Below are 23,077 nucleotides of genomic sequence, written 5' to 3'. Positions count from 1 at the left end.
GTCTCATCTTCAAAGGGTGGTTTCCCTTCTGCTCCTCCACTTAGGGAATGAAAGAAACTAGATTATCTTGGCAAGAGGATGTCTTCTTCCTCCAGCATACCAAAAAGTAAGGGGTTTACCCAAATTAATCTCCTATGCCTAGGTAAGAAGCAATACAACAGGAAACTTGAACGTGGCAACCTATGATTGGTTGTGAATATCTTGTCATTTGTATATTATTATTGTATTAGTATATATTATATTTATATAGTCTGTTGAGAAAAAGTGTGTGAAAGAGAAAGAAAAAAAAGGCTGAAAATTATGATGAAATGAATAAGATTACTATAATTAAATTTGGTAATCATGTGTTCTTGGTATGTGATTGTTTTTCTTGTTAAAATTGAATGAAATGAATGATAGGATTTTGTACTGACAATAGAGGAATATACAGTCACCTATTGAATAGTGAAATGTATATATTTTTCCTCCTTGCCACTTTCGAGTTTCCTGTTGTATTTCTTCCACCAGCATGGCATTGCATTGCAGTCGGTGAATACCGCTTGCGCCGATAATCCCATAGCATCTGAGATATGGTCCTGCAGGCGCTGCCTCAGTGCCCGAAGGAGTCCCGGGCCGTTCTATCCCAGGCAGCTGCTGATTGGAGATATGCAGCCAAATTCACCAGATGCTGTGGACTGGATACCACGGACTCACTAGGCAGAACTATTGCCACACTAACTTTGATGGACCTGCCTTTTGATGGCACTTGTCTTTTTCGTGACAAAGCAGACTCAGTGCTTAAGCACTTTAAGGATTCTAGGGCTACGGCCAAATCCTTAGATCTCACGGCGGCCACCCGTTCACCTCAGTCTGCTTTTCGTGGCTACGGAAAGGGCACCCAGCCATGTCCTATCCAGCCCAGCCTCCAGTACACACAAGCGGTCCAGTCTCTGCGTGGCCGCGGGACCCACTGTCCTTGTGAGTGGGGGAGCCCGCGGGCAGGCCAGTCTCCCCCGCCACTGCCAGACACTCTTTCATCGGAGAGGTTTTGGGGCAGTTTCGGGCCTATCCTCACAAGCAGCGAGTCTGGGATATTCGGGCTACGATACTGATGTTTCGGCCTCTATCCCGGATTTCAGTGAGAAGGATTCTGAGGCTGCTGGGCCGCATGGGCTCCTGCATCCTGCTGGTGGATTATGCCAGATGGCATACGAGTGGTCTGTGTTGGGACTTGAAGTACCAGTGGGCGCCGCATCAGTGGAATCTTTTAGACTACATCAGATCTCGGCTGGAACCGCACAGCAACTGCAGTGGTGGTTAGTGAACCAAGATGGGGTCAGAGGCAGATCCCTCTGGCTTTCCCAACCAGATCTCACAGCGGTGACAGATGCGCCACTTCTGGGTTGGGGCAGCCATCTGGGAGAGGCAGAGACCAAAGACGTCTAGTCTCCGGCAGAGTTCGGTCTCCATATCAACCTTTTGGAGCCCCAGGCTATCAGACTTGCACTGAAGGCATTCTTCCCTCTCACAGAGGGAAAGTGGTGCAGGTGTTCACGGACAACACCACTGCCATGTGGTACGGCAGCAAAAAGGGTGGAGCGGGGTCGTGGACCCTTTGTCAGGAGACTCTCCACTTCTGGACTTGGTTGTATCATCAGGGCATGTCCCTGGTGGTTCTAGACATGGCGGGCTCTCTGAACGTCAGGCCAGACAAACTCATTTGTTGCTGCCTGGTCAATCACGAATGTCATTAGTATCCGGAGGTGGTATAAGGTCTATTTCAGCGATGGGAAGAGCCTTGGTTAGATCTGTTCGCCTCCTAAGAGAACGCAAAACTTCTGCAGTATTGCCCGTTGTCGTTTCCAAGGCAGCACTTGCTCAGCGATGCTCTTCGTCCTGGGTGGAGCTTTGGCTTTCTGTATGCCTTTCCGCCTATACCACTTCTGCCCAGAGTGCTCAAGAAGATCGAGCACCACCGGAGTCTGTGGAATAAAGATTTTTGGGGCCTTTGTCTCACACCATTTTGGTCTCTTTACCAGCGATAGATGTCTGTCATAGTATGTTACCTGGAGAAAAGGCAACCCTCAACCCATCCAGGTGTGAGGATGGGGGAGCATCTTCTGGAAGCCTGTAATTTATGGACTGGATCAGGACTGTTCCAATGACTTTTGCAGCCTGTCGGCGCACCTCCACCACTAGGTTACCCAAATCTCCTTGAAGCACAAGTTACTACTTGTGTAATGATATATCTGTAAGAGACATTAGTTAGTGATAGATTCCTTACCTTAGAATATCCTTAGGCGTCAGACTGGATCCGGAAATTTTTGCGTAGCAATACCCCTGCGCGTCGGTAGGCGTCGTCTGCGGCTCCGCGTCCGTCGTCGGCGTCGTTAGCGCCGGAATGACGTCGGAGTACTTAGACGCCGCCCATGCGCGCTGACGTCAGTTCTGATACACAGCTTTGCCGCGCCAGATACGCAGAGCCATGATAGAACCAACACTGGTGCCATGAAACTAGGGCCCTGAAAGGGGATGACCTTAACCCTAGATATCGGTTCGCAGAACGGGGAGGATGGGTGGGTCGGTAAGGAATCTATCACTAACTAATGTCTCTTACAGAAATATCGTTACACAAGTAGTAACCTGTGCATCTGAAAGAGACACGTTAGTGATAGATTCCTTACCTTAGAATAGATACCCCAGCAATACCAACCCCGGTGGTGGGTCTGCGAACCAATATCACACCAGAAAGTCCTGGAGGACGGAACGGCCAAAGAAGCCATCCCTCCGGACTTGACTGTCCAGGCAGTAGTGTCGTGCGAATGTGTGCAGCGAGGCCCACGTCGCTGCCTGGCAAATGTCCTGTAAGGGGACTCCTCGGCCCAGGGCAGTTGTGGTTGCCGTGGCACGAGTGGAATGAGCCCGCAATCCAGCAGGGGGCTCCTTTTCACCATGGAGTAACATGCCTAGATACACAAGATGATCCACCGCGAAATGGTCCTCTTGTGTACTGCCTTTCCCTTCTTCGCGCCCACGTAACCAACAAAGAGTTGGTCATCCACCCGGAATTGGCGTGTGCGATCTAGGTAATAGGAGAGCGCACGTTTTGGATCCAGCCGGTGGAGCCTCTCTTCCTCTTTCGAGGGATGCGGAGGCGGAAAGAAGGTGGGCAAAGTAATGGACTGCCCGATGTGGAAGGCCGTGACAACCTTGGGCAGAAAGGAAGGTCGTGTACGCAACACCACCTTGTCAGGATGAACAGGTAGGAAAGGTGGAGTAGAAGAAAGAGCCTGGAGCTCACTCATCCTCCTGGCAGAGGTGATGATGACCAGGAAAGCAGTCTTCAATGTGAGAAGACGGAGAGGACAGTTATGGAGCGGCTCAAAGGGAGCACACTTCAGATAAGTGAGAACAAGATTCAAGTCCCACTGGAGCATCACAAAGGGAACAGGAGGGAACATGTGTGTGATGCCCTTCAGAAATCTATTTACAATGGGGTACTTGAATAAGGAAGGCTGATCAGGTAGCCTTAAGAAGGCGGAAAGAGCAGAAAGGTACCCTTTAAGAGTGCCCAGAGCAGAGCCCTGCTGGGCAAGGGAAAGAAGAAAGAGCAGCACTTCCGAAAGGGGTGCAGAGAGATGATCCACAGCCTTTGCTGTGCACCATGCCACAAATCTGTTCCACCTGCAGGCATATACCGACTTTGTGGAGGGACGCCTGGCTGCCAGAATGATATCAGACTTCAGGAGGCAAGTCAAATGGCCTCAACTGCCGCCGCTCAATCTCCAAGCTTGTAGGTGGAGACAGGACAGGTTCGGGTGCAGCACCGTCCCCTGCTTCTGCGACAGAAGGTCCTCCCGAAGAGGCAGACGAATCGGGGGATCGACTGACATGCTGAGTAGCTCGGGATACCAGTATCTTCGTGCCCAGTCCGGAGCCACAAGGATAACCTGGGCCCGGTCGCGCCTGATCTTCAGAACTCTGGGCAACTCCACTCGCGACGAAAAGCGTCTCCGAGCGAGTGCCGCCTTGGAAACTCCAACGCGCAGAACTGATGACATTGCGCGTTCTCTTCTGTGGTGAATAGATCTAACCAAGGCTCTCCCCATCGCTGACAGAGACCTTGCGCCACGTCCGAGTTCAGACGCCATTCGTGATCCATCATGCACCGACGGCTGAGTTTGTCTGCCCTGGCATTCAGAGAGCCTGCCAGGTGTTGAACCACCAGGGTCACGCCCTGATGTTCCAGCCATTGCCATAGGCGCAGAGCCTCCTGCCATAGGGTCCACGACCCCACTCAGCCTTGTTTGTTGCAGTACCACATGGCGGTGGTGTTGTCGGTGATCACTTGCACTACACTCCCCCGAACAGAGGGGATGAATGCCTTCAGTGCTAGATGAATCGCCCGCAGCTCCAACATGTTGATATGGAGCCGGGACTCCGCCGGAGACCAGAGGCCTCTGATCTCCGCCTCTCCCATATGGCCCCCCCAGCCCTGGAGGGACGTGTCCGTCACAACTACGTGCTCCGGGTGGGGTAGGGATCTGCCACTGACCCAGTCGCGGTCCGTGAGCCACCACTGCAGTTGTTTCGCAGTGCCCTCCGAGATCAAGACATGATCGGACAGTTTGCCCTGATGCTGGGCCCACTGAAACTTCAGGTCCCACTACAGAGCCCGCATCCGCCACCTGGCGTGATGCACCAGAAGGATGCAGGAGGCCATCAGCCCCAGAAGCCGCAGCGTCAACCTGACCGAGACTCGGGATAACGGCTGGAAGATGGGAATCAGAGCCTGAATATTCCGAACCCGCCGTTCGGGTGGGTAAACCCGAAACTGCGCAGAGTCGAGAACCGCTCCGATGAAGAGGAGCTTCTGAGAGGGACACAGGTGTGACTTCGGCACATTGATGGAGAACCCCAGCAAGTGCAGGAGATCGGCCGTAGTCTGGAGGTGGGTGACTACTACCTGGGGCGAGCCCGCCTTTAACAACCAGTCGTCGAGGTAGGGAAAGACTGATACCCCCTGCCGGCGCAGATGAGCTGCAACCACCGCCATCACCTTCGTGAACACCCGTGGGGCGCTGGTAAGGCCGAAGGGGAGCACGATAAACTGAAAGTGCTCTTGGCCTACCGTGAACCGCAGGTAACGCCGGTGGGCCGGCAGGACGGGGATGTGGAAATAAGCATCCTGCAGGTGCAACGCTACCATCCAGTCTCCCGGGTCCAGGGCAGCCAGGACCTGAGCTAAAGTCAGCATCTTGAACTTCTCCTTCCGGAGGAAGCCGTTGACGTTCCGCAGGTCCAAGATAGGGCGTAGGCCCCCTTTGCCCTGGAGTCCTTGAAACGTTCCAGCGCATGGTCTGCCTTGTCGTCGAAGAGGCGACGGCCATCAAACGGCATGTCCAGGAGCGTGGCCTGGACATCGGCCGAGAAGTTGGCGGACCTCAACCAGGCGTGGAGTCGAACCGCCACTGTCATTGCCATCGCCCTGCCCAGTGAGTCCGTTGTATCCAGCCCACACCGGATAGAAAAACGTGCTGCATCTCGGCCTTCCGCAAGGGCTTGGCCGAGTTTAGCCTGGACCTCCTCCGGGCATTGTGGCAGCACCTCCGCAACCGTGTCCCACAGAGTGTGGGTGTAGCGGCCTAAGAGACAGGCGTTATTCACAGACCGCAGCCCTAAGCTAACAGACGAGAAAACCTTCTTCCCGAACTGTTCGTATCTCTTGGATTCCCTGTCTGGCGGGGCCGACGGGAATGCGGTCTGGGAGTTTAAGGCCTGGATGACCAGACTCTTGGGGGTGGGGTGGGTGGACAAAAAGCATGGGTCGCCCGGGGCCGGGCTGTAGCGTCTGGGCACGTTCCTATCCACAGGCGGACCTGTGGCGGGCTTGGACCAAGTGCCCACAAGAACGTCACACAAGGCCTCATTGAACGGCAGCAGGAGCTCACTGGAGCTTGACTGCGGATTGAGGACCTCTGAGAGGAGGTTAGTCCTCACGGCCGCGACGTGGAGCTTAAGGTTTAAGGCCTTAGCTGCCTTCGTCAACACTACACTATATGTAGAGCCCGCCTCTGAGGCCACAGTCGGAGGTGAGCTAAATCCAGTGTCTGGCGAAGTGTCAAGACCACTGGCCTCCCCAAGCTCATATGTCCAGTCCTGTTGAGACTGGCAATCAAGTGCAAGAGGGTCCTCGGACCCCTCCCAATCTTCCTCGTCACCTGTGTCCTGCAAACCAGGATTAGTAGACAGGGCCTCCTCGTGGAGATGAAAATCCCCAAAGGCCGACGGAATCGGCGCCCAGCGGCGCCCTTCCGGCGCCTGAGTCGGACCGCAGGAAACATCGGGGGCGGCAACCACAGTGGGTGCCGGGGGCGACACCTGTGGGGACGGCGCCGGTGAGGTCGTAAGGTCGACCGGCGACGTCCCGGATCCGGAGCCGGATCCGGCGAGGTCCTGCGGCGCCGAGACCGAAGGCCGAAGCGCCGAACCCGTTAGGACCTCCAGACGGAGCCGTTGGGCGCGAAGGCGCCACGGGAACCGACTGAGGAGGGAGGGCCTTCATGGCCATGAGGTACCTCTCGACCTCCTCCGGCGTCGCGCCGTGCCCAGGGACCCGAAGGTGTGGGGCAGGCGGCGACGCTAGCGACTCCTGCGGAGCCGCGTGGGCGGTGTCGCCCGAGCCCCCGGCCGCATCGTGCGAGCGTCGGGGTGGGTCGGAGGATTGATGACGTCGCTCCGACCTCTCATGCCTCTTACCTGAGGACTTGGAACCAGACGACCGGTGGCCACTCCTGGAGCTTCGATGACTCCGACCTCGCGACCTGTCCCTCGACCTCCCGTGGGACCGGGACCTGGAGCGGCGCGGGGCCTACTGCCTCAGCTCGAGTAGCTTGCGGGACCGCTCCCGCCTAGCCTTCGACGTCAGAGCCCGGCAGTCGGAGGAGGTTCGATCGTCATGGTCGAGGCCTAAGCATTCAGGCACCGGCGATGGGGGTCCGTGACCGAAATGAGTCGATCGCACTTCGAGCAAGGCTTGAACCCGGGCATCCCTGGCACCGATAGAGTCGAAGACTCGACAAAAAAGAGTGATCAAAAGACCAAAAAGTTCAGTCAAAAATTGACTGGGGGTAGAGCTTCTTCCGGATCTGCGCTAGCTCTGGCGCGGAAAAAAAAAAAAGAACTGACAACAGCGCGCATGGGCGGCGTCTAAGTACTCCGGCGACGTCATTCCGGCGCTAACGACGCCGACGACGGATGCAAACATTTCCGGATCCAGTCTGACGCCTGGGGATATTCTAAGGTAAGGAATCTATCACTAACGTGTCTCTTTCAGATTGACACTCCACCCGAGGTGCTCTTCCCTCTATGTCCTGCCGCTTGCCTGTACTCTCCATCCGGCCAATCTCTCAGTTTGTCAGACTGCAGCAGCACCCATTCGGATCATCACAGTTTTATCCGGGCCTCAGCCCTGCCATCACTGCCCTGCTGGCAAGCGCTGTGAGCTCTCTCAGTCCCTGGCATTCCTTACTCCATGACCAGCTGCTGTCTCCGGCGTACCACCCCTCCACTGTGTCCGGGAAGCTTGTTGGGGTCGCTACTGCCACGCCCATCTGGGTGTTTACTCTGTGCCTGCGATCTCACCAGATCTGAGTGTATGCAACTCCTGTTCATCGCCAGGCAAGCGTCGCCGGTGGTCTTGCTGTCCAGCTTTCCTGTAGGCCTCTGTGGCCGTACCCTTTGCTGTCACTATGTTCTCTGTAGCATGTTTCGTGGTCTAGATTATCAGCGCCGAAGTATGTCAAGGACTTCGCAGCTGTACACTACGGGTCTCATCACATGAGGATTTCAATATATTCTGCCCTCAGCAGAACCTCACCTCTACTGCGCCATCTTAGTTCGGGCGTTTAGCAACGACTCCCAAAGCACTGCACATAACGGTGGACAGGATACCAAACTGTCACAGAGTACCCTGTGCCACAAATCATAAAGCCATTAGTAGTTTTTGAACAGCTCTTTAGCTAACTTAAGCCAGTCCTCCTCGACATGTTTACTTAGTTTTAAAGGTAGACATGCTCCTGCAGTCCAAGGAATCTGGGCCACAAGGCATACTCTGACATCCCTAACTTACATCCACACTAAGAGTTGGATTTAGCAAAGTAAGCATCTTAAAGACACATGAAAGACGCGTCTTCCTGAGCCTAAGGTGGCTTGCGAGGAACATGCATAGCATCAGTCATGACTTCGAGGGACATGTAGTAAAAGCTTATTCTAGGTACCTTTTCATTGGGATGTTGTGAGGCTTGAGGCTCCAACCATATCTTGTCTAGGGTTATGTGTTCAGAGGTTTGCTGGTCGGGTGACTGTAAACTGATGGATGATTGAGAGAGTGGTGTAGTGATTGTGTGAATGGACTGTAAAGTGTTTGGTGCCTTGACAAGGCTTTACGGCTTCCCTCCAGCAGCTATGAATTTAATAGTTTAATACTGCTATTATCTCTTTGAACCTAGCACTACTGGAGGTGCTAAAAGCAAACAGTATTAGGCTATACTCAAGAAGAGGATTCACATCTGAGGAAACCTACCAACCACAGGCATTGTTTAAAACTTGACACCTGGGGGAATCCAAGGTGGCGTGCCTTGCCCACAAAACCATGCAAATGCCAAACTTTGCCTAAAATCACACAATTTCTTCACATTTCTGGGAGGTAAACTTCTGGATTCTACAGGGATCCACAAACTTTCTACAACCCAGTCGTCCCATACTTCTCCAGATAAAAACACTGCCTCACTTGGGTGGCCGAGGCTAGTGACCGCGACAGAAACAAATCCAACTTAAAAATCAGGGACAGAGCGCGTCCTTAAAGGTTTAGTAAAGGTTTACAAGGATCGTGTATTGTAATAGTCAGGACTACAAGTGACAGGTAGTAAACACTTAGTCTAGGTTTCTTGATGACTTGCATAGTTCCTGGTTTGGTCCGTTCCTTTGGTGGAGGCACTAGGCCCAACCACAAAAGTGAGGTGGTGTTATCAGGAGAAGTGTGGAAATTCTGGATGGTATGAAATTTGTGGATCCCTGCATAGGAAAATGTGTGTGTTTTAGCCAAGGTTTGCCAAACCTTCCATGTAAATTATACCACCGTGGACTCCTCTGGATGTCCAGCTTTCAGGAACGCTTACGTTTTGAGGGCATCCCTTTTTTAAATTATTATTAGTTTAGTCATATATAGACTCATTGCAGTACATGCATTATGTACAAAAATAGGTATAAAGGAGAGAGGAACAATAAAGAAGAAAAAAAAGATCATACATTAGGCAAAACCTATGATGTATCAGAAAATATCCTACAGCATATTTAGTCAACATTAGCGCTGGAGGAAACTCAATAGAGTTTATTCCAAACCCTTGTAAACTTTTTCAGCGAAGTAAGCCCTCTCTCTTACCCAACTCTGCCTCATAAATCTGACGAATAAGAACCTTGCATTTTACAGCATTAGGAGCATTCACAGATATCCTTGCCCAGGCAATAAAAAGTCGGAAGCACACCAACATAACCATTACCATACTCATGTCATGCTTTTTTCCGATGTCTCAAGTCAGGTGAAAGGGAATACTTTAACTGGACTTACTAATGTCAAGCTCACTGGGGCTCTCTAAAATACAGACACGGAAGGGAGGCAAGGCTTCCCAAATCCATGTAGGGGATTTACATCCCAACAGTTACGGATGAAAATGTATATGTTAATATAAAGAAAATTGATATTAGCAAATATACAAGTCAGTGGGTTATCCAGGGGCAAAGCCACTTTGAGGTTTCGGTCATTACAGGAGTTAATAAGGCATGTGTATTGGCCACAGGTTTGTTCTGCACCTCCATAAATGATCTTACAAATATCTTTCAAATGTAAAAGATTACACTCTGAAACTTGGTAGCAAAGCTATTAATATACTGCTGTCTTCAGATGCTGCACTTCTCTCTAAATCATGAAAGGATTTTAACAATTTACTATCTAGTTTTCATGATTTCTGTCTGGATTTTGGTCATTTTAAACTAAAAAATGCATTCCAACACCACAAATAGTTAAACCAAAGCATTTGCTACGACAGTAAGTAACTGGAGAGATTATCAACTTTAAAGAAAGTTGTGGGATGAGGAGGCAGATTTAGCACAACACCAAATGGAATGTTCAGACAAAATAAAAGCTCCTTCACAACTACCCGCTGAACTTGGGCCAACAAGAAATTAATCTCATGAGCAATTTTGTCAGCACTGATAGGCCAGTCAGCTGCTTTGGGTGGATCGGAGATCTCAGAGTCATGCTACCATCCTAATGCAAGACATATGACCTGATTACTGCTAACCCCCTTTTATCTCCTTAGCCATCTGAAAAATTGTTGGACAATATCTTGAGTTTAGCCAGATGTCACCATATTAAATTCAGGCTATGGACTAGGGCACTTTGAAAATTTCACTAAAGACATGGTATAATAAATGCGCTTAGGAAATTGTGATATTCGGACTATGCGTACGCACACACACACACACAAAAATATCTATACAGAGTGCCTTCCGTCAAACCTCACATTGACAACCAGGATTACCTCTCAAATCAAGAAACATTACCTCACTTGATGTTCAGTCATGCTTTTTAACATTCAAAAAGCTAGTTTCCTTAAACTTAATTGTGCGTTAGTAAAACAGAATTTGGGGCTAGTTAACTTCTTGATCCACAGTGAAACACAAATATCCAAGCCACTGTTTATTAAAATCAGTCAATATAGATCATCATTGTGGATTTTGAGAGCAAGTCATTGAATCTACAGTTTTATTTCTTCTGTTGTGCTAGGTTCTCTTTCTTGCAAGAGGAAGTGGCTACTTGGCAAGCGAAGGAACTTCAAGGGCTGTTTAGGGAGGTCCAGCACACATGCCCTGTCAAACTCTAGTAACAATAGGTGTGCAGTTCCCCAAGGCGGATAAATCAAGAGTTGGGAGGAAGGGGATCCTCCTTGTCGGAACTAGAGTCCTCACACACCCAGCAACCTAGATGTCCTGCTTCATCATATGGACCTGCTCCTTGTCGGGTCGCCGCTGCAATACCCGACGGGCACCTGTAAAGGCGCTCTTTAGAGGAGATCTTTTGTTCCATGTCGTTTGGTGCTGTGGGTGTGAGTGGTATTAAAAAAGGTTGGATAGTCCAAATAAGACTTTTATTCAGGCTGGCTATCCACCTTGTTAAAAGCAATTAGAGTGGTCGCTCTCTGACTTAATGGTCCAGTGGAGCTAGGCTAGAACACAACTGATGTAATGTATTATAGGTACATGTTTAATGATGCGTTGAATGCATATATTGTATTTTATATTATTGTGCTATTTTGAAATAAACATTTGTTGACAACAAATTTCACATCAAAGGCTTCAACTCAGCTTGCAAACACATTTGCAACACATTTGCTCCAAGAGGCACAAACTTGGCAAGCACATCAACAAATATGAGACCTCGACGCCGTTGCTACCCTTTCATCCCAGAACCTAAAGACAGCATTAACAACACCTTTGACCTAAATACCCAGGAATAAAGATAGGCAGGCACACACAAATTCACTCATACCCAGTTTCCCAGAAGGTTCTAACCAGCAGTGCAGACTAACGCACCACTATGAGCTATAGGTCCTACACACATACACAAATGCTCTGCCCAAAGCCAGCTAAGATGCTTATCATGCCAATCCTCTTATGCCGTTTTTTTTTCCGCTTGCTATGGTGCGGTCTTCAGTTCTGTTTGATGTTCTGTGGCCAGACATCGGGTAGTACTCACCAGTTTCACTTTGCTTGCATCCCTCCAGAACCAGCTCTTCTGGCCTTCTCTTACTCCTGCTCTCAGGGTATATATGGTGAGAGGTTTCCAGTAGGGCATCTTCCAAACATTCTCTGTTTTGGATTTAAAGAAAGGAGATAAGGCCTGCAAGGCTACACACAATGATAAAAGCTGCCCAGCTGTTCCTGCAAATTGCAGCACACAACACCCGGTGCACTTTAACATCCTGCATGTACAACTCTTGGGTACTTCAGGTTCTACTAGTGATTGCCAGATCACATGAAAAATAGTTCAGACACTCTATGAGCGATATGCCAGCACACAGACTGGTATATTCTGAGCCGCAGCTCACCAGGGCATTTTAGAGAACACGGTGATACTATGGAAGCCATATTTCATTATCAGGTTTCAGATTTGTAAAGTCAGCAGTTTTAGAACTGTGTTTAATTTGGTGCCTAAGAGTTAGTCCCAGGTTGCTGAACTCCAGTAGCAAAACAATTAAACATATACTGAAGTGAATGCGAGGATGTGAAAGTGGGCATCAGAATGAACCAACATAGATGACAGACTTCACCTTAACCATTCTGTGCAGTATGCACGCCAATCTGTGGGACCACGGAACTGCTCGCAAGGAGACCTATGCAACTGAGAAGACCATGCAGGCACATAAAAAAGCACAGAACAGCAACTCTGACATTATTAGAGACCCCAGAGAGACATTGCAGCCATGGTTCGGAGGTTAAAGCATCATCAGCTGGGTTTTAAGCAGGTGAAGCAGCAAGTATGAACAATAGTTACTTACCTGTAATCTGTGGTTCTCCAGTATTGGTGTCTTTCATAGATTCACATGCCTGAATCATTCTCAGTCGTCGGAGTGGGAGTCCCACGGTACATAAAAAAGCAATAATATTATAATAACATAGAAAAAACTTGGTAATAACCAACCAGGAAGTAAAGTAGCCCAAGCTACAGGAGAAAAAACTTCCACACTCTTGACTATCCTAGTCATTTTGTACAGCCCAAACTGCAGCCAATCAGGCGACAGCACCCACCAGAAGGTTCTCCCCAGAGGCTCAGGCTCTCAGATTTTCTCGCACAGGAGTGATGGTAAACCAATGTAGCCTATGAGCCTCTGCGGGGAGGTGGGGGGGTTGTATGTGAATCTATGAAAGATACCAATACTGGAGAACCAAAGATTACAGGTAAGTAACTATTGTTCTTCTCCAGTATTGGGGTGTCTTTCATAGATTCACATGCCTAAATCAGAGTAGATAGCAGTATATATCCGTGCTTGGAAGACGCTATTTCTAGCATAAGCCTGTACATATGAAAAAGTACATAACCATATAACAGGACAGTCTAATTTCTAAAAGCATGAAAAGTGCAGTTACATGAGCATGTACATAATAATAAGCATGAACAAGCGTCTGAAAAGCAGTAAGAGGAGGAGGGAAACAGAGGCTCACCTTTTCTGAAAAGTTTACGCAGAACTGCTTGACCCACTGAAGCATCAGTCTCGCTGGATGAATCCAAACTATAGTCCTAGGTGAATGTATGCCTGCTGGCCCAGGTTGCTGCTCTGCAGATGTGCTGAAGAGGAACCCCAGCAAAAAGAGCAGTTGAGGAAGACATGGCTCTCGTAGAGTGAGCCCTTGGAGCTGCCTGCAAAGCTCTTCCTGCTTGTATATGGCAAAAGTCAATAGCTGCAGAGATCCATCTTGCAATTGGTTTTTTTAAACACTGCATGACCTTGACGAAGTTTTCCATAGGCGACAAACAATTGATAAGATTTGCGTATTGTAGGGGTCCTTTGTAAATAGAACTTTAAACACCTCTTGATGTCTAGTGTATGCAATGCCCTTTCCGCAGGGGATTGTGGGTTAGGAAAAAATGTCCTTATGATGACTGGCTGATTCAGGTGAAAGTCCGAAGGCACCTTAGGCATGAATTTTGGGTTTGTGCGGAGCACTACTGAATTTGACGTGAACTGCAAGAAAGGTGGATGGACAGTGAAAGCCTGGACATCACTGACTCTTCTAGATGATACTTTCCATGTAAGAAATTTTAAATCCACTCTGTGAATTGGTTCAAAAGGGTGGCGCATGACCTGCGCTAACACTACATTGAGATGCCACGATGGCGGTGGATGACGTACCGGAGGAAACATTCTGAAAAGTCCTTTAAAGAATTGCTGTATTATTCTTGAAGAGTAAAGTGAAGTGGACCGATCCTGACAATACCTTGAAATGGCTGCTAGGAAAACCTTTAGAGTTGCGGGAGATAATCCCGATTTTGCCAGATGTAAGAAAAAAGGCAATATCTGTTTTGGCTTAGCCTGAAAGGGATGAGGCCCAGCCGCGTGAAACCAGATACAGAATCTCTTCCATTTAAGTCTGTATGTTTTTATCATAGCAGGTGCTCTTGCTTTGGCTAGTACCTCCTTGCAATCTGCAGAGATAAACCGATGAGCGAATTCCAGGTACTCAGGCGCCAAGCCGCTAATTTCAGAGAAGTCGGGTCCGGATGGTAAATCTGACCATCCTGGATGGAGAGGAGATCCGGTATTGGACGAAACTGAATTGGTTTGCACTCCGATAGGAGAAGAGCTCGGTGAACCAGTATTGGCGAGGCCACCTGGGGCAATGAGAATCAGGCGACACAGTTCTTTTTTTATCTTCCGGAGAACTCTGGGAACCAATGGTATCGGAGGAAAGGCGTAAGCATATATTTGAGACCAATTGATCGCAAACACATTCCCCTGGGAGTCTTTGTGGGGATGCCAGCTTGCAAAGAACCAGCATTTGCTGTTCTTCTTGGTTGCAAAGACGTCTAGATCTGGATGACCCTACTGTTGAAAAATCCGATCCATCGTTGGTTGATTAAGTTCCCATTCGTGGGTGGACACCGTTGCCCTGCTGAGAGTGTCCGCAGGAACGTTTGCCGTTCCTGGTACATGGACTGCCAGAAGATTGATTTGTGTCGTGTTGCCCATGCCAATATATCTTGGGCTTCCTGAGACAGAAGAGCCGATTTTGTTCCTCCCTGTTTGTTCAAATAGTGCACGCTTGTAGTATTGTCTGTGCGAACCAAAACTGTGGCCCCTTGAACGATTGCACGAAAGGACTTGAGGGCTAGGAAGATGGCTCTTACCTCCAACAGATTTATGTGCCAGACCTTATGTTGAGGACTCCATCTCCCGCTGACCGTCAGCCCTTGAAGATGTGCTCCCCAACCTTCGAGGAATGCGTCCGTGGTGATTGTAAAGTTTGGTGCGTCTTGAAGGAACGCACAACCCTGTTGTGAATTTCTCCTTTGAATCCACCAGAGAAGAGCACCTCGGATGCGAGGGGTGATCCGGATGAGGTCCTCGAATGAGCCGGAGACCTGCAGCCCTCACAGGTGGAGTTCTTCTTGAAGAGGCCTCAACCTGAGACGGCAATTCGGTATCAAAGGAATGCAAGAAGAGACCATCCCCAGAAAAGACTTGAATTGTCAGACTGAAACTGACTTTCTTGAGAGTAAAATCCGAGCCATGTCCTGCATTCTTTCTTGCCTCTCGTCCGATACGAAAGCTCGGACCAGCTGTGTGTCCAAGGTTGCTCCCAAGAAAGCTTATCTTTGGGATGGTTCTAGCTGTGACTTGCTGAAATTGATGCGAGAGACCCAGTGACTGGAAGAGAGACCAACACCGCTGGATATGGTTGTCTGTGTCTGTGTCTGCGTAAGAACTCGCCTTGATAAGGTAGTCGTCTAAGTAGGGAAATATTTGTATTCCCTCCAGCCGGAGGTGTGCTGCTACCGGAGCCAGGACCTTTGTAAACACCCTGGGTGCCGAACGCAGCCCAAAGGGGAGGACCTTGAACTGATAATCCCTGCCAGCCACTCTGAATCGCAGGAACTTCCTGTGACGAGGTAAAATGGGGATGTGGAAATACGCATCTTGGAGGTCCAAGGTGGCCATGTATTCTCCCTCCGAAAGAAGATGCAGTATTTTTTGGAGTGATAGCATCCCGAACGTTAGCTTTTTCAAATACTTGTTTAGGGCACGGAGATCCAGAATTGGACGCCATTCCCCAGACTTTTTTTTATTAGAAAGAATCTGGAGTAGAATCCTGCTCCTCGCTCAAACCTTTTCGATTGCTCCTTTTTTTAACATCAAATTGATCTGGGAAAAAAACTCTTTGAGATGAGCTGGAGGTGGGCACCTTGGGGGAACGTTTGGAGGAAACTTTACGAATTCGAGGGCATGGCCCTTGGCCACAATGTCCAAGACCCACCTGTCTGATGTTATGGAGGACCATTTTAAGTAGAATTTTGAGATCTTTCCTCCAATTTCTATGTGAGACTGCGGCAGTAGCGGTGGCAGGTGATGACATTCATTGTCTTTTATCCTTTCCGCGGTAGGCAGGCTTTCTTTTGTTTTTGGAATAATTAGTGTTGCGCTGGCCGTAGGACTGGTAACGTTGGGTTTGGTAACGTTGATTCCCTTGTCTGTAGGAGGACTTCTGACTATAACCTCATCTAGTAGAGGACGATCCATGTCCTCTCGCACCTCGAAAGGGCGGCTTCCGAAATTGTAAGGTGCCCAGGGATCTAGCTGTCTGTGTCCTTTTTGATTGTCTGCAAGGCTTCCTCTACTTGCGGGCCAAACAAAAACTCCCCGTCGTAAGCCATGTCTAACACCTTAGTTTGAACCTCCTGGCGGAACGAAGTCGCTCTTAGCCAGCCTTGCCTGCGCAAGACAGCAGCTCCTGCTAACTGCCTGAATCCAGTTGAAGCTACATCAACTGCAGAGTCAATCATCTCAGCCGAGATTCTTTAACCTTCCTGCAGTATTTTCAGAGCTTCTGACTTGGAGGGCTCAGGAAGCATGTTGACATATGGCGAGATGTCAGACCACATTTGCCGGTCATATCTGCCCAGAATGGCTAATGAGTTGGCAGCCCGGACTGTAGTTGCTGCCATTGGTGACAGACGCTTCCCAATAGCATCCAGACGCCTGCCGTCTCTATTCGTTGGGGCTGCGATTGGAGAAGAAGGATTTCTAGATCGCTTCTGTGCAGCCTGTATGATCACCGAATCCAATTTCGGGTGTCCTATAAGGCAAGCTGGGGACTTTTCAGGAGCCTTATATTTTTTAACAAGCCTCGGCAGAACTGGAGGGATAGATGCAGTAGACATAACTTTAACTCACTCTTTCCAGATGAAATCTATAATAGGTGTAGACTTAACCTGCCTCCTTGGCTGGTCCTTGAAATCATAGAGGAAGCATTCCTGCTGTGTAGCCTCCATGTCAATATGGAAGCGTTTTGTAGCTCTTTCCATTAGAAGATGGAATCCTCCCACGTCTACTGGAGGTGAATCATCGGTTACCGGAGGTGAAGGAGAAGGTGTTTAGACCCGATAATCGTCCCACTCCGACATCATGGATCCGTCATCGACTTCCCCTTCTTCTCTCTTCGACAGAAGAATGTTGTTCTTCAGGCTCATGGGACGCTACAGGTGGAGGAGACCTTGGAGGTCTTAAGTAAGATATGGGCGTTTGCACCACAGGTGTAGGAGGCACAGAGTCCGCTGACTCAGTCGGTGGAAAACGCCTGTAATCATTTAGCATGTGCTGTAGATTTGTTAGAAATGCTACTGGCATCTGAGCTGAGGGACATTAATAAGAGGTGATGTCACATGCTCAGGCGAATGTTGGTCATCTTGATCGTCCTCTTGGTATTTGATGTTTAATTCTGAAGGACTTGTCGCCGTCCGAAACCCTTTATCCATGTCAGAATCCTCCTCACTATCTTCAGAGTCCAGTAACTTGTCAGGGACCTGTAGGGGTACCGTTTGAGGTGACAGGCGTAGAGGAGATGAAGGTTCTAGGCCAGAACCGAGTCTCTTAAGCAAGGATGGCTTTGGTGTGGACGTAAAAACCGTAGACGGTGACCAAACTTGCATGGTGGTACATGTAGACAGTTGCAGCGTCGAGGGAGGCCCCATCGACGGGCTCGTCGACGGGGGCTGGGCTCGTCGACGGGGGCTTGGCTCCAGACTATGAAGAGGTCGTCGTCTATGATTGAGTTGTCTTCGTCGACGACGGTGTCTTCGTCGACGGTGCAGGAGTCGTTGACGAGCTCGTCGACGACTGGATGCTCGTTGACGGCGATGGAGCAACCGTCGACAGTGGCGTCGACGAAGCTATCATCGACGGAATCTTCTTCAGCTTGGCCGCCGACGGGGAGCGGACGATGGCAGATGAAGACGCTGTCGACATTAACATCTCAGGTTTAGGTGAAGTAAAAGTTACCGTAGACGTAGATGTTGCGTCAACGGGGATCTTAGTCGACGAAGGAGTCTACTACGGCATCGTCAACGACAGGGTGTGTTTCTGAGGTAAAGTCTACTCAGAAGTCCTCTTGAGAGTTAATTGTTTGGTTGTTCTTCTCGGGGATGTGGATGGCCCAAGTTTGCCTTAGTAGGGGGAGTAGCCTTAGAAGTGAAAGGCCTCTCAGACCCCTTAGAAGATTGTTGCCTCTTTGCAATCTTGGCCCCAGGAGAAGACAACACCTCTTCAGCAGCTCTCTTCCTAGAAGCTGTAGTAGACCAAGAGGCAATACAGCCTACCTCAAAAGCAGGATTATCTTGATCCTTGAGCTTTTGTAGCCACAAAAGCAGGCGGCCCTTTCTGTCCCGGAGGGTCTTCTGAGGGAAGGTCCTACATATCTTGCAGTCCTTCACCTGATGGTCAGGGTACAGGCATTAAATGCACTTCTTGTGGGGATCTTCTTTAAAATGCCGGAGCTTACCACAAGAGTCACAAGGCCTGAATAAAGATTTCTTAGATGAAGAAATATTCAAAACCAGATTCCTGAAGGAAAATAGAGAAGTACTGAGCAGAGCTCAGGGAGACTCCCTTCACACGACGTGCGGTAGAAAATCTGAGAGCCTGAGCCTCTGGGGAGAACCTTCTGGTGGGTGCTGTTGCCTGATTAGCTGCAGTTTGGGCTATACAAAATGACTAGGATAGTCATGAGTGTGGAAGTTTTATCTCCTATAGCTTGGGCTACTTTACTTCCTGGTTGGTTTTTACCAAGTTGTTTCTGTTATTATAGCATATTATTGCTATTTTATGTACCGTGGGACTCCCACTCCGACGACGGGGAATGATTCTGGCATGTGAATGTATGAGACACCCCAATATGAAAACAAGTTACTTACCTGTAACTTCAGTTATCCAGTATTGGTATCTTTCATAGATTCACATGCCTGAATCATTCCCCGTCGTCGAGGCGGGAGTCCCACGGTAAATAAAAAAGCAGTGCCAAAAGCACTTTGCAGTAGTAGGCCCTAGAAAAAGGCCTGAGGCCTATATTATAGTAGCCTATCTACCTCATTATGCTAAAAGACCCAAAGTCTTTGCTCCAACCAATCAGCTCACAGCACCCTCTAGAACCTTCCCTGCAGAGCCAGCTCTCCTCAGATTTTCGTAGCACAAGTGGGAACAAGTATCCCAAACTTAGAGAACTGACTCTCCGGGGAGGAGGGTGGGTGCATGTGAATCTATGAAAGATACCAATACTGGATAACTGAAGTTACAGGTAAGTAACTTGTTTTCTTATCCAGTATTGGGGTATCTTTCATAGATTCACATGCCTGAATCAGAATAGCAAGCAGTAAGCCAGGCAAAGTCGGTTGCGGATGGTGGGAGACTTATTGCAGTGCACCCCCATGAATGTATTGTCAACAACCAACAAACGCCTAGAGATTGATCTATTAATAAATCATGTTCAAGTTCAAACATTGAAAGTATGCATTTTCTTTCTGGAAAGAAAACCTAAGCATCATACAAAGATTACATCATATGTTAACATATGTCTGCATATTTAAAAACAATCTAATGAATTGCATGTACTTTATATGAAATAAGTGAACATCAGTACCTGAACATACTCCTTATGGAAACAGGTGACGTAAAACAGCTTGGCCCACTGCCGCATCACCCTGATTTGCTGATTGCAGGCAGTAATGTCTTGTAAACGTGTGGACATTCTTCCATGTCGCAGCACGGCAAATGTTCTCAAGCGTCACTCCTGCAAACAAAGCCGCAGACGCTGCTACAGCTCTTGTGGAGTGAGATCGAACAGATCTTGTCAATGGTCGATTAGCCTTGACGTGGCAGAATTGAAACGCGGATGCGATCCATCTTGAAATTGTGGCTTTAGTGACCGCTTTCCCCAATGTAGTCTGGCCATAAGCTACAAACAGTTGATCTGATTTTCTCAAAGTCTTGGTTCTCTGAAGATAGAATTTTAAGCATCGTTTGATGTCCAAAGAATGCAATGTCTTTTCAGCTGGGGTTGACGGGTTTGGAAAGAAAACTTTCAGCTTGACAGGTTCATTTAGATGAAACTGGGAAGGCACTTTCGGTATGAACGTTGGATTCGTTTGTAAAGTGACATAGTCCTGGGAGAAATGTAAAAAGGGCTCCTTTATAGTGAAAGCTTGAATTTCTCCCACTCTTCTTGCGGAAGTTAGCACCAATAATAAAGCAATCTTCCATGTCAAGAACTTTAGGTCGGCTCTATGGATAGGCTCGAACGGATGCTTCATCAGTTGTGATAGAACCGTGTTGAGCTCCCATTCCGGTGGTGAGGGCTTGACTGGGGGATAAGCCGGGAACAGACCCCTCATAAATTGCTTGATTAGCGATGAAGAGCAGAGTGACTGAGAGTTGGTCATCTTTCTGTACCTGGATAAGGCCGCTAAGTGGACCTTTATTGATGAAAAAGAAAGGCCAGATTGCGCTAAATGTAACAAATAGGGCAATATCTTTTCTGCCGGTGCCTCTATAGGGTGTAAAGCACTAGAGATGCACCATGCGCAAAAACGCTTCCACTTGAGACGATAAGTTTTTAATGTACTCTGGGCTCTTGCCTTCTCTAAAATGTCCCGGCATTCCTGAGGAATTTGAAGATGCTCGAATTCTAAGAAGTTAGGAGCCATGCGTGCAATTTCAGTGATTGAGGATCTGGGTGAAGCACCTGGCCCTCGTTTCGTGACAGTAACCCCGGAGTTACACGCAGTTTGATCGGTGGTTCCTGTGAAAGTAGCATGAGTTCCTGAAACCAGTACTGGCGAGGCCACTTGGGAGCAATGAGGAGAAGGCGACAACTCTCCACTTTCATTTTGCGCACCACTCGTGGAATCAGAGGGATCGGAGGAAAAGCGTATGCATAGGTCCCTGACCCTCGCATCGAAAGGGCATTCCCCCTTGACCCCTGTTGAGGATATCTGCTGGCGTAGTACCGGCATTTCTTGTTCTGTTGGGTCGCAAATAGGTCCAACCTGGGTTTGCCCCATCTCTGAAACACATAGTTCAACTGGCCGTTGTCCAGTTCCCGCTCGTGGCAATCTGACAATGTTCTGCTCAGTTTGTCTGCCAAAGTGTTGTAGAGGCCTCTGACGTGCTCCACTTTGAGGGTTATGTTGTGAACTGTTAACCATTTCCATAACTCTTGGGCTTGTTTGGATAGCGTTGCCGATCTCGTTCCTCCCTGCTTGTTGATATAAAACATGCTTGTGGTGTTGTCCGTTCTGACTAGAACCGAGGATCCCACTATCCTGGGGAGGAACGCTTGAAGAGACAGACAAATGGCTTTCAACTCTAGGCTGTTGATGTGGCATTTCTTGTGTTGCTGAGACCATTTTCCCTGCACTTGCAGTTCCTGGAGATGACCACCCCAACCCTCCATGGACGCATCCGTTGTCAGAATAAAAACCGGAGGATTCTGCAAGAATGAAAGCCCCTGTTCCAGATTGCTGATCTGAGACCACCATTGGAGTGCATGCACCATCCTGTTGGTGATTGTGATGGTGTCCTCGAATGAACCTGTCGCTTGATGCCATTGACAGTTTAGCTCCTCTTGCAGTGGTCGCATCTTTAGACGCGCCAATGGAATGAGGTTGATGGCTGAAGAACACATCCCCAGAAGTGATGCAAATAGGCGAACTGAAAGTGACCTTCTTCTTGCCGGTTTTCTGGCCAACGCCTGCAGACGGAGTTGTCTCTCTCGAGATAAGGATGCCTTGCATTCCACCGTGTCCAAGCAAGCTCCTAGGAACAACAGGCTTTGTTTTGGATGCATCTGAGATTTTGTTTTGTTGATTGTGAGGCCTAGCGATGCGAAGAGATTGCGGCATGCCGTAATGTCGGCTCTTACTATGGCTTCTGATGGACCTTTGACTAGCCAGTCGTCCAAATACGGGAAGACCTGCACTTTTGCTGCCCGAAGAGCTGCTGCCACAGGGGCCAGGCACTTCGTGAAAATCCTTGGGGCCGACTTGAGGCCAAATGGGAGAACTTTGAATAGATAATGGGCGCCGGCCACAGTGAAACGGAGGTACTTCCGATGGTTTGGGTGGATTGGGATGTGGAAGTATGCGTCTTCCATGTCCAAGGAAGCCATGTAATCTCCCTCGTTGAGGCAACTGAGAATGTCCGAGAGGTTGACCATTCGAAATCCCTGCTTCTTGAGATATTTGTTCAGATTGCGCAGGTCTAGGATCGGTCGCCATTCCCCTGTTTTCTTTTTTATGAGGAAAAAAAGGGAATAGAAACCTGTCCCTCTCTGATGGATTGGAACCTTCTCTACTGCGTTCTTGAGTAGCATAGCTTGCACCTCCTTGAACAATAAGTGAAGACGAGGGGGAGGGGGACCCCTGGGCAGAGTTGGTGGAGGTTTGGTGATGAACTCTAGGGTGTGACCATGTTGGATCAAGTCTAACACCCACCGATCCGATGTTATATTCTGCCATTGCTGTTGGAAAGCAGATATTTTCGCGCCCACGGGAAGGTAAGGGGTTGGAGGTGGCGCCCAATTGCTCTCACTGTTTCTTGTGACTGTCTCGTCCTTGGTTGTTTGCGCGCCTTCTTCCTCCTTGGCGAGAGAAACCAGCCGATCCAGATTGTCTGTAAGAGGACTGGTAGTTTTGGCGGTATTGTGGTTGATACTGTCTGCCTTGCTGGTAATAACTTCCTCTGGACGAATAACCTCGTCCTCTAGCTCCTCTGAACGATCCTCTTTTATATTGCAAAGATCCTAGTGACTTTGCAGTATCTGTGTCAGTTTTAATCGCCTGGAGAGCCTCATCGACATGTTTTCCAAAGAGGGACTCTCCGTCATATGCCATGTCCAGTATTTTCAACTGAACCTCCGGACGAAACGTAGTGGCTTTTAACCACCCTTGACGTCTCAGGACAGCTGCCCCAGCCAACTGCCTGAAATTCGTATT

The 23,077-nt window shown here is 48.9% G+C and overlaps 1 protein-coding gene and 1 pseudogene across 2 annotated transcripts in view; both read right to left on the bottom strand.

The window, feature by feature from the left end:
* The window catches only part of USP36 (ubiquitin specific peptidase 36), a 726,079-nt gene that overhangs the window by 57,922 nt on the left and 645,080 nt on the right, over positions 1-23,077 (bottom strand). For both annotated transcript variants that reach the window (XM_086931077.1, XM_086931078.1), the window contains exon 17: positions 11,795-11,907. In XM_086931077.1, coding sequence (XP_086787203.1) covers positions 11,795-11,907 — 113 coding nt within the window. The remainder of the gene's footprint in view (positions 1-11,794; positions 11,908-23,077) is intronic.
* On the bottom strand, positions 14,624-15,864 carry LOC147702458 (uncharacterized; annotated as a pseudogene).

The sequence above is a fragment of the Lissotriton vulgaris genome, chromosome 7 (assembly GCF_964263255.1).
Source record: "Lissotriton vulgaris chromosome 7, aLisVul1.2, whole genome shotgun sequence".
Classification (NCBI taxonomy): Eukaryota; Metazoa; Chordata; class Amphibia; order Caudata; family Salamandridae; genus Lissotriton; species Lissotriton vulgaris.
This window is presented reverse-complemented; position numbering and strand designations above follow the sequence as displayed.